This window comes from Acanthopagrus latus, chromosome 23 (assembly GCF_904848185.1).
Source record: "Acanthopagrus latus isolate v.2019 chromosome 23, fAcaLat1.1, whole genome shotgun sequence".
Lineage (NCBI taxonomy): Eukaryota > Metazoa > Chordata > Actinopteri > Spariformes > Sparidae > Acanthopagrus > Acanthopagrus latus.
In genome coordinates, this window is record NC_051061.1 from 3,969,080 (window position 1) to 3,982,046 (window position 12,967).

A 12,967-nucleotide genomic window follows, 5' to 3' on the forward strand; every position below is an offset into this window, starting at 1 on the left:
ATTCAGTCTATAACTCTGTAACACTGAAACATCCACTTACCTACATTTCCATGTACATATTTACCTTTTTTGCTCAGCCTTGATGTCCTCTTTTAGCTGAAACTCTGCTGGAGCAGTGTGTGTGTGTGTGTGTGTGTGTGTGTGTGTGTGTGTGTGTGTGTGTGTGTGTGTGTGTGTGTGTATACACACAGTTTTCCAATAAAACTGATTGTGATAAAGAGATGAAAGAAAACTCCCGCTGAGAACTGAGAAGCTGCCAAATCTGGAGGTAGAGTGGAGAGACACAGTGGCAACAGTACATCCATTCAAAGCCAGGAGTCATAAACTACTAAATGTAGTATCACAATGCAAATACTCACATGGATGCTTTCACTGACCTCCAGTAGGTGTTCTGACTCATTTATTGTAGGGTATGATGATTACTGTGTAAAATGCCTCCACAGTCAATCTGATGGTTTTGAAAATATCTCTAATGCTAAATTTAAAAAAAATAAAAATAAAATAAGAATTGCATCACATTTCCAAAAATATCATAAAAATTCACTTTGACACAGGCACTAAAAACCTTGTTTACATCTTCTGACATATATTAGTAGAAACACGCATTCAAGATGCTTTACAATTCAATCACACTATCAACTTTGGATGTAATCTTAAATTGTATTCTAAAATGTTATTCCTTTTTGATTATTTTCTATATTATTTCATTTATCAACTGGACAAAGAATACTGAACTTTTTGAACTAGTGGGCAGATGATTAATTGAGGCTATTTTTACCTGCCGTGTTTGCGGCGGCAATGAGAAGGCAACAGATGGCATGTCTATGTGATAAAGAGAGTTTATTTAGGGTGAAATGTTTTCCTGTACTGTGCCACATTTTATATGTCAAAATTTATTATCTGCCAATAAAAAAATAAAAAAATAAAAAAACATTTGCTTCCATGAAATGAAAGCCTGATATTACCAAACATTTTAAGTATAATATTTATACATATTTATATATCTATTCTTTATTTTCAAATATCGTTGGAGACATGAAATTGCAACTGTGCAATGGCTGAAAATAATAGCATGTAGCACGAGAATAAAAATACACTGTATTGATATTAATTTTTTGGTAATAAGTTAAGCTCTCAGGAACTCTGCTCCTTGGGTAAATGTTAGTATCACTTTATTTTGGCTTGGTATCGTAGAACATCAACATCAATTCTGGGAAATGCACTTGTTTTTAGCTTTGGAAACATTGTAAAAGGAGGTCAAAGTGTATGCAATTTGTGGTGCAGGGGAAAATCAGTCGCCAGGACATAAGCAGGTAAGTGTTTGAAGGAAACCAGAGGCCGTGAGCACAGAGAGAGACGCTACAGGTGCAGGAGTGTTTAGGCTGTTCAGATAGTGTTACTGAAATGAGCCCTGAAGTAATGTCACTTATGTTAAGCAAGAACGACCACATAGATTTGATTGTTTGTTCTTTTTTTTCATTTATTTATTTATTTATTTATCTATCTATTTATTTTAGAGTTGTGGTAATCATACAACTGACTTTTCAGCTTGGAGACATCCTGTTTCCAGGTCAACTTTCAAAATGAACAGATATTGTATATTCAAAGATAACGGACTTCAACATTTTCAATGAGGTAACTGAAATTTTAACCTATAGGAAAACCCATGAGACAAAAATTATTATTAAAATGAGAGTATTTTTAGTATTGAGGGTCTCATTTATTGTGAAATGTTAGAATGACTCAAAGCTGGAAGGGAGAGAAGCAGATGTGTTGGGTGTCACACTACAGGAGCTGTGGTGGAAGGGTAGACCAGTGAGTGGCACCACAGACTTCATGCTCGCCAGCTTTTCCAGGGAAAGTCACTCTGCATGTTCTTGTCCACACTTCAGTCCAGTAGGTGGCGACAGAGCTCTGACATGTTCGATACTAACCGACCCATGGCCAGAAGAAAAGCCTGTAGAGTGACGTCAGCCGTGTAACCGACACAAACAGGAAGAAAACATCCAGCTGTTACCTAAGCAGGGAGAAGAGCTCTGGCTAGCTTAGCAGCCTGTGTAGCCTCGGCACAGTAATGAAACGGAGTTGCGAGTCGGGCAAAGACTGGTGCTTTATCATGCTGTGTCCGGAGTAGTGACTGTGTCCACTGATACCCAAAGGAATATAATTCTCCTCGACTTTCCTGCGGTCTGGGTGTTGAAATAAGGTACGTTAGCTTAGCAACGTTAGCTAGCGGTAGCTAAGGCTAGCTTGTATGCTAATTAGCAAGCAGTTGTTATACTTGATATACTTTACCAGGTCGCCACGTTTTTGTTTGCTGTTTTAGACAGTTCGAGAATTCATTCATCTATTTTTCTTTCTTCCCTTTTTTCTTTCTTTCTTTTTTTTTTTTAAGAGAAGGGCCGTGTTGTTTGCTTTAAGAAGTAGTTACTTGTTAGGGTCCAGCAACACCGACCACTGAGGACACCAACTCTTTTTCTCTTAAGGGCTAACGTTACTGTCAGATGGTGTTTTTGTGTAAGGTTAGCTCACTAGTAAGTAAAGTTAGTAAGTAAGTCAGCAACAATGACACGAGGCTTGCTGTTGGATTGTCAGGTCGTTATCAATATAAACTGGATCCAATGCGTTCTCTGTATCTGTAAATCTGTATAAACGTGCAATGTATGCTAATATGTAAACAATAGATATTTATTCATTTCTAAGCCGCCAATATGTTAAAGAGGAGATCGGCCATTACTGTAGTGATGACTGTTCTGCACTGCAGGCAGTAGTCATAAGCTCACTTTCTCTGACACTCGTTTTAAAGTTTTATAGGCAGAGCAATTAAACAGTTCATTGAAAAAAAACAGGGGGAAGATCGATTGAAGTTAACCGCACCTTTAGTGTTATTTTGCGTGCAGTTATCAGGTTGTATAAATAGCCGATGATTCATTTTCCATTGATCATTACACTGTGTGGTTTGTTTATGACCTTACCTTTTAATCATCATGCAAACATGCAGGCATATCTTTCTTTTTTTGATAGCGTCAATATACCTTAACTAATGTTGTTAATGAAGTGGATACACACACATAATCATGCTGACTAGCCTCCTTCATCCCACACAATAATAGATGAATGAGGCTGCTGTCATGTGTCATGTGTTTTCAACCAGTGAACCACATTTTGATGTGTTTAAACCTTTGTTTGAAATGGGTCTGACTCCTGATACTGTAGACACCATTACATATTTGGTTATGCTACAATGCGCATGCTGTTTTCTTTAAACCTTTAAATACTGTCCATAAAGACTTAATAAATGTCTGACGCTCTATCGACATTTCTTTTGGGTGTGGTTGACCACTCTTCATTCACTGGTCTGTCACTGTCTTGAAAGTTGTTTAGCTTGCTCTCTTCATTTTTTGTCTTCAGGACAGAGTTACTGATACCTTTGCGACTCACCAAACCTGTCTATGCTGTCTGTTGGTCCCTGCAGGTGTGAATGAGTGACGTGGTGCCTCCCACAGCCCTCAGTGAAGTCCAGCTCCGCTTTCTCTGCCACGATGACATAGAGAATGTCAAGCTGCTCTGTGGTGATTGGTTCCCAATCGAGTAAGAATCATGTTCAGTGTTCAGGTTTAAATTTGCATTTTAATCTGAATTTGTTAATTGTTTTTGTCCCCTTTTAAATCCAACATTAAAAATATGTACATAATTTGATGGGGAAAAATGTAAAAGAACCGTCAAACAATTGTTCTGATTCACTGGACGAATGTGGATCCACTTTGGAGCATTCCCATTGTCTGTTTTGAAAAGAGTAATGGACATGTAAGTGTGACATCCTGTTAGTTCACAGGGGGATTTGATTAGAAGTAATGATTGAATTATGTTTGTATTACTGTGTAAAGCACACAGCCTGAATGGACTTACAGGACACCACAAATTTAGTCACATTGTCAGTGCTACGTGTATCTATTGTTTTTTAAGCCAAACTGCTAAAAGTGAATAATAAAATCTGCTTGACAAAACACTGAACACTGAAAAACACTGTTTTACAAATGCTGTGTGTCCTAAATATTGGCTTTAACAAGATTATTCATACTTCATTAAAAGCTTATAAATGCATCACGTCAGTCTTTTCAAAGAAGAAGTAGCCCATGAAGATGCCTTTTTATTTGTTAGATCATCTGCTGTGTCATCAGGTGATTACAGAGGCGGATCATTTAACATTGCCGTTATACTGACCTTGGTAACCAGCCCATGTCTTTCCGGTGTAGTAGTAAATCAACAAAACCCCCAGAAAACCTTGAGTTGCTCTATTCTGTCCTTTAAAGACATGAAACTTGATATAACACTAATACAGCAGAATTCAGTACGGTAGATTTTCTATCCCAAACTATACCTTACAACATGTACACTCTTTAAGACACTAAAATAGAGACACTTGTTTATTGATAATCTGGTTTGACTGGTACATTTCTATACTTGAGTCCCATTATGTTGCTAAACTTCAAGGACTGGGTAACCAGTTGTAATACATGGCTGCCTGTGCATGAATGCTAAGCTTTGCCACCTTTGCCTGCAGGTACCCGGACTCATGGTATCAGGACATCACCTCCAACAAGAAGTTCTTCTCCCTCGCTGCCACCTTCAGAGGAGGCATCGTGGGAATGATTGTGGCCGAGATCAAAGGCCGGACCAAAGTACACAAAGAGGTTCGATGTTCAGACCTGTTATACACTCACTCCTACAAAACACAAGGCTTTTACAAAGTTTGTGCTTTAAAGTTCACTGTGTGTTGATTGTGTCACTGTTCAAAGTGACTGAGTCAAATTTGACTACTAGTCCTCTGTTCCTATCTAAGTCTAAAGTGTTTGACTAACAAGCGGTATAAAGTGGTCATAGAACTTAACTGGAAAATGCTTAATTGTGTCCTGAAATAATAGGATACTTGGTAGATGTGCAGTAAACACATACTGAGATTGAATTTATTTACCTGGACTGGTATCAGAAATCTTTTCCTCTCACTTTATGACATTGTTTTTTTGAACTGTTCACTCAGTGGATGGAGCACCAGTGGTCAAAACTCTATTGACAGTGGGGGCTGAGTTTGGAGGAACATTTGCATTTAGAATCTGCCTTCCCTGTAGGTAATTTGCCTAGGCAAAAGATAAAGGCAGTGTGACAGGCAGGTCCCAGAGAGAGCAAACAGGAACAACAAAAATACCCAACTGGAAGTCCATTTAATTTACACTAGATTTAAAATTGATAGTGAGTCAAATGTGATTAGTTATATGTTCATGGGAAATGATGGGATTTCTCTCTGTGTTTTTTCTGTGTGTGTGTGTGTCTGTCTGTCTGCCTCGGTTAGGATGGCGACATCCTGGCCTCCAGTTTCCCTGTGGACACGCAGGTAGCCTACATCCTCAGCCTGGGAGTGGTCAAAGAGTTCAGGAAACATGGCATAGGTACTGCTTCCCTCAACCACTTGCTCTCACACTCTTACGGACACAAGCTTGGCCTTGTCACTATGGAGGATATTGCATTGACTTACATCCATTCCATGGGCACTTCTAACATTTCAAACTGCTGAGAATCATCAGGTTTTTAAAATGTCAATATAAGTATTAAAGTAACCCAGTTATAGTTGTCTGTACATCCACAGTACATATATTCCAACCATGACCCATGGCACCATGTCTCTCTCTCTCACTGACTGCTCTCTCATGTCCTCCCTTCAGGCTCCCTACTGCTGGACAGTTTGAAGGAGCACATCTCAACAACAGCCCAGGACCACTGTAAGGCCATCTATCTACATGTCCTCACCACCAACAACACTGCCATCCACTTCTATGAGAACAGGGACTTCAGGCAGCACCACTACCTGCCGTACTACTACTCCATAAGAGGCGTCCTCAAAGACGGATTCACATATGTGCTCTACATCAATGGGGGGCATCCACCCTGGACAATATTATATCCTTTTGTTGAATCAAGTTTGGTAATGGACAGCATGTTTTATATTTCATTCATTCACCAGAACTTTACAAACTACAGTAAGTAGAATCCACACCATTTTCATTAGTGGAGATGTCATGATTAAATCTCTGTCCTTTCACATAATAAAACAGACACACCAAGTAGATAAACAAACATGAATGTGGTACATTTTCCTTAACTTCCTGCTCCACTGACTATATCCAGCACATTGGTTCAACCCTGGCCAGCCTGAGCCCCTGCTCCATCCCTCAGAGGCTGTACCGACAGGCCCAGTCCCTGCTGCGATCTCTGCTTCCCTGGTCCAACATTGCCTCCAAGACAGGCATACAGTACAGCAGAACAATGTGACGCAACATGGTGGGTGAGAGTTTTACTACTGCTACTACTTATACTACAACTTTTGTAGCTAAAAGCAGTATTATACACCAGGGACACAACAACTTAATCATAATAAAAAATTAAAATACCTGCCTGCGAATATTTTAGCTCAAATCTCTTCACACTGTCTGCAGAACAAATTTGCGATAGTATGCTCCAATATGCACATTTGCGACACAGGCATCACCTTAAAATGCTACTGACCACAGACCAAGCAGCACAGGGACTGGCAGAAAAACTGCACTAGCTTGCAGAGTTTTGAGAGGGACTCAGTAGTCTCTGGGATTGGACTGTAGCACTGACCAGTTTGCTGAAAGGTAGAGAGAGGTAGCACTTCCCTGAACTCATCTCAGCTTACTGTCCCATTGACCCAAAGCAGGTTCAGATGTATGAATATATTAAACTCCAAAGATACAAACAAGCTGACTGATCTCCCATGTTCTGTGAGTTAAATTACTTGTTTTTATCAATATAGTTTGGTGGCTTTGAAGAGAGCACAGATGACTTTAACAACTTCACTTCCCTTCTGTCTCCTTTGCCATATAATGCAGGGTAATGCAGATCTGCATCATGTCCATAACTGTCATTAGTTGTGACTTGCAGTCTGTTTCACACAAAATGCTTGGTTTAATTCTTTTGTAGTGAGAAATCTCAGAAAATAAGAAATGCGGTTAGATATGTTTTACTTTCAAATCAATCAAACGACTAAAAATTCCCCTGATGTGTTAAAGACCTCAAGACTAAAGATGTAATGAATTTTCCTGTCCATCAGTTGATGTCTGGTTTTCTGTCTCTCTCTCTCCTTTTTTCTCAGGAGCACAGTGTCCATATCTCATCAGTCTTCCCCTGTACACACCAATATGTACACACGCACTCACTTTCTCCATCTCATACGGCTTTCCACACCCTGTGTTTGAAGCAGAACTCAGGTTCACCCTGTATTTGACCGTTCACACACTAGAATATGATTCCTGATTCAGTGCACCTTTGTTAGTGTTCACACAAAGATCCAGGTTTGCAGCTGTACTTCTGAGCCCACTGCTAAACAGGGTTGTTGCATTGCAACGTCATTCAAACTGCAGTGTTGGTTTTTTAAACTCACATACGGTGTGATCTGGTCAAACCATAGGATTTCTTTTTAGTTATTCAGCAACTACACTATCCCACATATACATTACTATCTCATAGTTACTATAGTAACCAGAGTTTTTCCAGTCATACCAAAGTCGAGCAGTGTCTGACCTGCTTTCAACGTGGGCAGCAGAGCAAAGCGGAGGACCTGGTTCAGATACCAACCCAGGATCACAGACGGCTGACACGGGTCGTGGATTTGGTGTGAACCGGCTGTAACACACACTCACACACTCTGGGAACCCTACAGAGACTAAAGGTTCAACCTTGCCTGTCTTTCTATCTCCCTTCATCTTGTCCACCACTGTCACAGAGACTATGTATACTGTTTGTATATTATATATACTAAGCTAATATATAAATTTCTCTCAATATGTATGTCTATTCTATGCTGTCGGTAGGCCTAGTTGGAAGATAACCCATCCTGTCCCTTTTTTGAGTATCCTGAGTCAATTCCAGTTTGTAAAATAGAGACTTGAGCTTAAGCTCATTTTAATTGGACTGTGAATCTAGCTATGTTAATAGGATAGCAGGGTAGAATAAAGCTAATTATACACAGGAAACTTTGAGACACACTGTAGATGGCTCATGGATTTGGTACCAACTGGATGTTTTCAAAAATTATTCTTCCCTTTTGAAAATTCATGATATAAGTTTTGCCCAAAACTGTACTGACATAAGTACACAGACATATAACACACTCTGCTATGTTATTCAGAAATGTTCACAAGCACCCCACATATTATGCAGTGCTGTTTTATTAAAAGTCTTTTATAAAAGTATCAGAACTCAAACCAAATTGACCTGTCTACATTGTTTCTAAATGTTACCCATGTATAACAAAGAGTTAGAGGGAGGTGCTCGGGTCCATATTTAAGAGATTTGGCTGCAGCCCCGTCTGTGTGCTCTATGGCTGTAAAACTGCTGCTAATGTAGAGAAATGTTTATTTGTCTGTCCAGATTAAAAGTATGGCCCAGATTAAGTTTTTATGTTGCCCCTAGAAGAAAAAGGAAATAATGGTCCCAAACACACCCATCACACACCTTGTGTGCCTGTGTGCATGCAGGTGTGTATGACTGTGTGTATATATATATTTATGGACACAAGGTCAGAAATTAGCACCCAGCAAGTGCCAAATGTTGGGCTGATCTGTTAGTAGAAGATTAATGAGTAAAGTTCACCCAACATGTGAGTTACATTGTAGTTTCTCAATTTTATTGCATTCTCTTGCACTTCGAAATGAATCACAAACCTGATCCAATGTATCAGTGAGCAAATCTTAGATTTTATACATGACATTGCACTGAAAAGGTAGGGGAAACTGTGTGAAAAAAGTGCATTCATTGTTACAAGGTGTATGTTCCTCGGTTTAAACTCAAACATGAGTTTCAGACATATTGTATGCAATAAACTTTCATTTGGTTGATTGTAGAGACTGAGTCAGTGCGACTACCCCTGCTCTTTGACTATTTTACATTGTTAATAACATTTTCTTTGTGATTGTTGTATTACGTTGTCATAAATCTGAGCCTTGTTTTCAATCATAATATGCCATGGTTTCAGCTGTTTGTCTTAAAGGGGCACTCCAGTGGTTTAATATTTTGCTTCTAGTCATTTGTTTGGACAAATGCCTTGTTTCCACATTGCTCTGTGTACCGGAAGTCCAGTCATTTCTGATATTGCCACTGTTTTCCAGCGGAATTTTGTTTTGGATTTCAGCCTCAGCAAGTTAGCATAAAAACAGCTCTATTTATATATTTTCTCTAAGTGAGAAGTTTAATGGCATACTCACCAAACATCGGAAGCATGCTAGCTGGGTAACACACAGAGTGCATGCATTGTGGTGCCGTATATCCTGTAACAAAGTATTACACAAAGTGAGCCACACATAAGGCGGGCCAACCTCCTCACATATTTGTCGCCATACATCATTGGTCATTTTTCTGTTGTGATAATGTCCCATGCTCAGAAACAGAGATGGACAAATTTGCTATCTTCCAGAAATGGATTTCCCCACGCTGAACACTAGGTGCATACATCCGTATTTATGGGCAGAAAGGAAATTTGGAAACGGGGCATTAGACATTGAGACATACTCACTTTAAGAACCAAGAATAAGTCAAGCTCCAAAATACCCATAATGCAACTTTGTACCATCTTTGTCAGACATTCCAGTGTCAAGGTTGTCTCTTTCAATGCTCTCGGAGCATTGTATCTGACTTCTCACAGCATGTGTATCTCATTTCCTCCTCCAGAGTCACAGAAGTCGTTACGCAACTGTTTTCACAGACTGAGCTGTACCCCATGTGATGAATAAACTGATCTTGACGTGTAAAACTGATGGAGTGCCCCTTTAAATTCTCTGTAAAAAGCTTCCATTGTGTCTTTACCACCGAAAACTTCGGGTGCCACACAGGTGCAATTGCAGCATTAGCATCCTGCCAAAACAGTTCATCTCAAAAACCTCTTAGCACTTGTAGAGAATTAAAGAAAACATATTAATTCTTTTGTTCAGCCTTGTTCATTTTTCATATTTAGTGCATAGAAAGCGGCTTTGCTTGTTCTAGGACCATGAGAGCCTCTCTAAACATGATATGGCTTCAATAACAGGTTGAAAAGCAAGTTTTGTGTTGTGATTCGGTAATGGGTTCTTTTTCCTGTACACTACCCGTCTGTCTTCTTCTCAGCATTGTGTTTTTTGTTTTGTTTTTTGTTATTTACCAGATTCTCTTGTTGGGGGCAAGAACAGGTGTGTGTTTGTGGCTGATGGATTATGCGGGACTTGTTTCTCCAATAGGGCTCAAACCTTTGGAGCCTCTTTGGGAAATTTCACGACCCAACCTATAACTCACAGTGGTGGTTTTTTTTTTTTTATGTGTTTTTTTTGTAACCAATCTGGTTTTATAAGGTGAAGTGAATCATTATTTATGTTACACTACTGCAGCAGCCATTGTGCAGGTGACAGTCCATGGCTCCCAAGACCATCAATAATACACAGGCAAGAAAGAATTGATGAATTAGATCAGAGAACTATAAACTAAATTGTAGGCTTTTTTTCATGAGAACACATTGCTGGCTAGTGTCCAGCTGTTCTGATATCCAATCAGCCTCTGTGTTTCATGAGAAAAAGCCTCCCTCGGGCTCAACAATGGGAACAGGGCAAGAGAGGTAATAGAAGGTGATCGGAAAATTCAGTTGTATTCTATACATTGTATGCTATCAGCCAGTGATGTTGACTACCAAATGTCTGGAAAATGTGTCGGCAGTTTTATTTTTTAGTACGTTCAGGCTGCTTTGCTAGACATGTTAAATTTTGGACCCACTGACACTAAATGAAGGCAGATGTAATCTTCCTGATGGGCACAAATTATTGAATGCAATGTCTTGTTAAAATATGTTCAAATCATGTAAACAATTCTGACAAACTGTTGCAAATACCACTAAAGAGGTATTCATTGACTGTCAATAAAAACTTTTTACCTAATATATTTTCTCTGTCGAACATATCGAAGTGTGCAGTCATGCTAGCATATCTGTGAAGCTGTATCTGTATGCTAATGACAGCATGCTCACATGATGGCAGCAATATGCTCTGGTTAGATATATGCAAAAAAACAAACAAAAGAAAAACACTTGTTTAGGGTTAAGGATAAAGGCCTAAATTTGCCTTAAAGTACCTGTTCTGGTTGCCACAATCATGGATGGAGATGGTCCAAATTCCACTGAAAAATAGCCGGCCTTGGTCACCACAAAAATGTCTGGAAACGTCTACAAGTCATCTTAAAAATCATGTTCATCAGAAATGTTAACTGCTAACATCATATCCTGGCGACTGGCTGGGGAAATGTCAAGGTGCAGAAAAGTAAAGGGGGGTTTATCATCTGATCACCATTCATGTATGTACACAAGATTCATGGGAATCCAGCCAATGGTTGTTGGGTTTTGGTCTGGACCAAAATGGTGGACCAACTGATTTAAAATTGCCATCTCCAGAACCACATCCTATGGTTAAAAACAATAACTGCTCTGTGGTTACGGGCAGCCATGTTTTAATAGAAACAACTGCACAAACAACAAATCACATCTGGTCGGTTTCCTCTTGGTGTGGGCAGCTGTCCTCCACTCTTTGATTTACAAAGTGTTTTGTTATGACAGTGTGGGCACTGATAATTTGGTCTCTGTGGGACCATTTCAGTTCTCACATGTTGCTTTGTAACACATAATAGACAAAAACTGAGTGCCAGGGCAGTTTCACAGTTGATGCTGCATTTTGGAATTCAACCTAACTCTTGTGGCAGTGTGGCTATGAAGAATAAGGCATTTCACGTTAAAGTCATTCTCCATGAGACATGTTGCTTTGTCTGTTTATTTGTTTTATTGCCTAACCTCTGTACACCTGAAGGGCAAACATATCAGCCTCACCTTCTGTTAAATCTAAACAAACTGCACTCCTGCTGTCTGCTCTGCACCCGCCTCCGCTCTCTTTGTGTTTCCCTTATAGGTTGTACAAAAGGGAACAATAGTCCATGGTCGTGATAAAAGACTAGATCAATAATTAAAAAAGGAATTCTACTTGCTACAAATTACACAGCTGCAGTATTGGAGCTTGGCAATCTGTTTAATCAGGATCAGTACACACAGTAATTTGTTATGAAATGAACACAAATTAGTGAGATTCAGCCACACAGTTTCCTTCATCTTAAATAAAATGCAATTATGTCTCCCTCTGCTGAATGAGATGAGCTCCTTCATGTGAACCTTGTCATGTTTTAGGTTCAACCTGTTTATTTTCCAAGGCAGCCTATTCTTCTAACGTTTATGCTTGTACGTTTTGTAGGAAGGGTTCAACCTTTATTCAAGGCTCATAGTAAATCAGGAAATAACCACATTTTAAAGTGTGTGTGCTTGTACGTGTGTGTGAGAGTATTTTTTTTTTCCTGTGTTTATAAAAACTTTGCACATTGCACTTCAATTAGACTGAAGTATGTATTTATTTTTTTTAAAGGAAACTTTTTAATATGCCGTGGATGGAATATTATTCCTCTAGATAATCATAACAGTCTTCCACTTTCTGAATAACACATACAGCGTAGGGTATAGGGTATCTGTGTTTTTTAAAACTCCCTGGTGATCTATGTTTTGCGAAAAAGATATGGGCTTCCATTAACATCACTTCCAAAAACAATCCTGCTGCCAACATTCAAAAAACTGTCAGCTCTGCTAGATGTAGGCACATGCCTAGGCCTTGGCCCACAGGGGGCCCTGACAGAGGGCAAAAGAACCTCAATTTCTTACTTTAAATAATAGGTATGTATTTGTATATCAATTAAATCTTCAAAAAAAAAAAACCAAAAAAAAAACCATCATGTATAAATACTGAAATGAAAAATACTTGAACTAAATTAATGAGCATAATAATGTTCATGGAGCTGTTGAGCCATTTTGTGTATTGCTGTTTTCTTTTATTTAATTCGTTGT

At 39.1% G+C, this 12,967-nt stretch overlaps 1 protein-coding gene across 2 annotated transcripts; it reads left to right on the forward strand.

The window, feature by feature from the left end:
• Nucleotides 1–1,835: 1,835 nt before the first annotated feature.
• nat15 (N-acetyltransferase 15 (GCN5-related, putative)) lies at nt 1,836–7,310 on the forward strand. 2 transcript variants are annotated; one of them, XM_037089339.1, is made up of 7 exons: nt 1,836–2,206; nt 3,476–3,591; nt 4,565–4,694; nt 5,351–5,447; nt 5,721–5,955; nt 6,171–6,340; nt 7,172–7,310. In XM_037089339.1, the coding sequence occupies exons 2-6, from the start codon at nt 3,482–3,484 to the stop codon at nt 6,325–6,327; spliced, it is 729 nt and encodes a 242-aa protein (XP_036945234.1). In that variant the 5' UTR covers nt 1,836–2,206; nt 3,476–3,481; the 3' UTR covers nt 6,328–6,340; nt 7,172–7,310. The 2 variants fall into 2 exon arrangements, with proteins under 2 accessions (XP_036945234.1, XP_036945233.1); XM_037089338.1 differs by having other exon boundaries at nt 1,843–2,206; nt 6,171–6,336.
• Nucleotides 7,311–12,967: the final 5,657 nt, after the last annotated feature.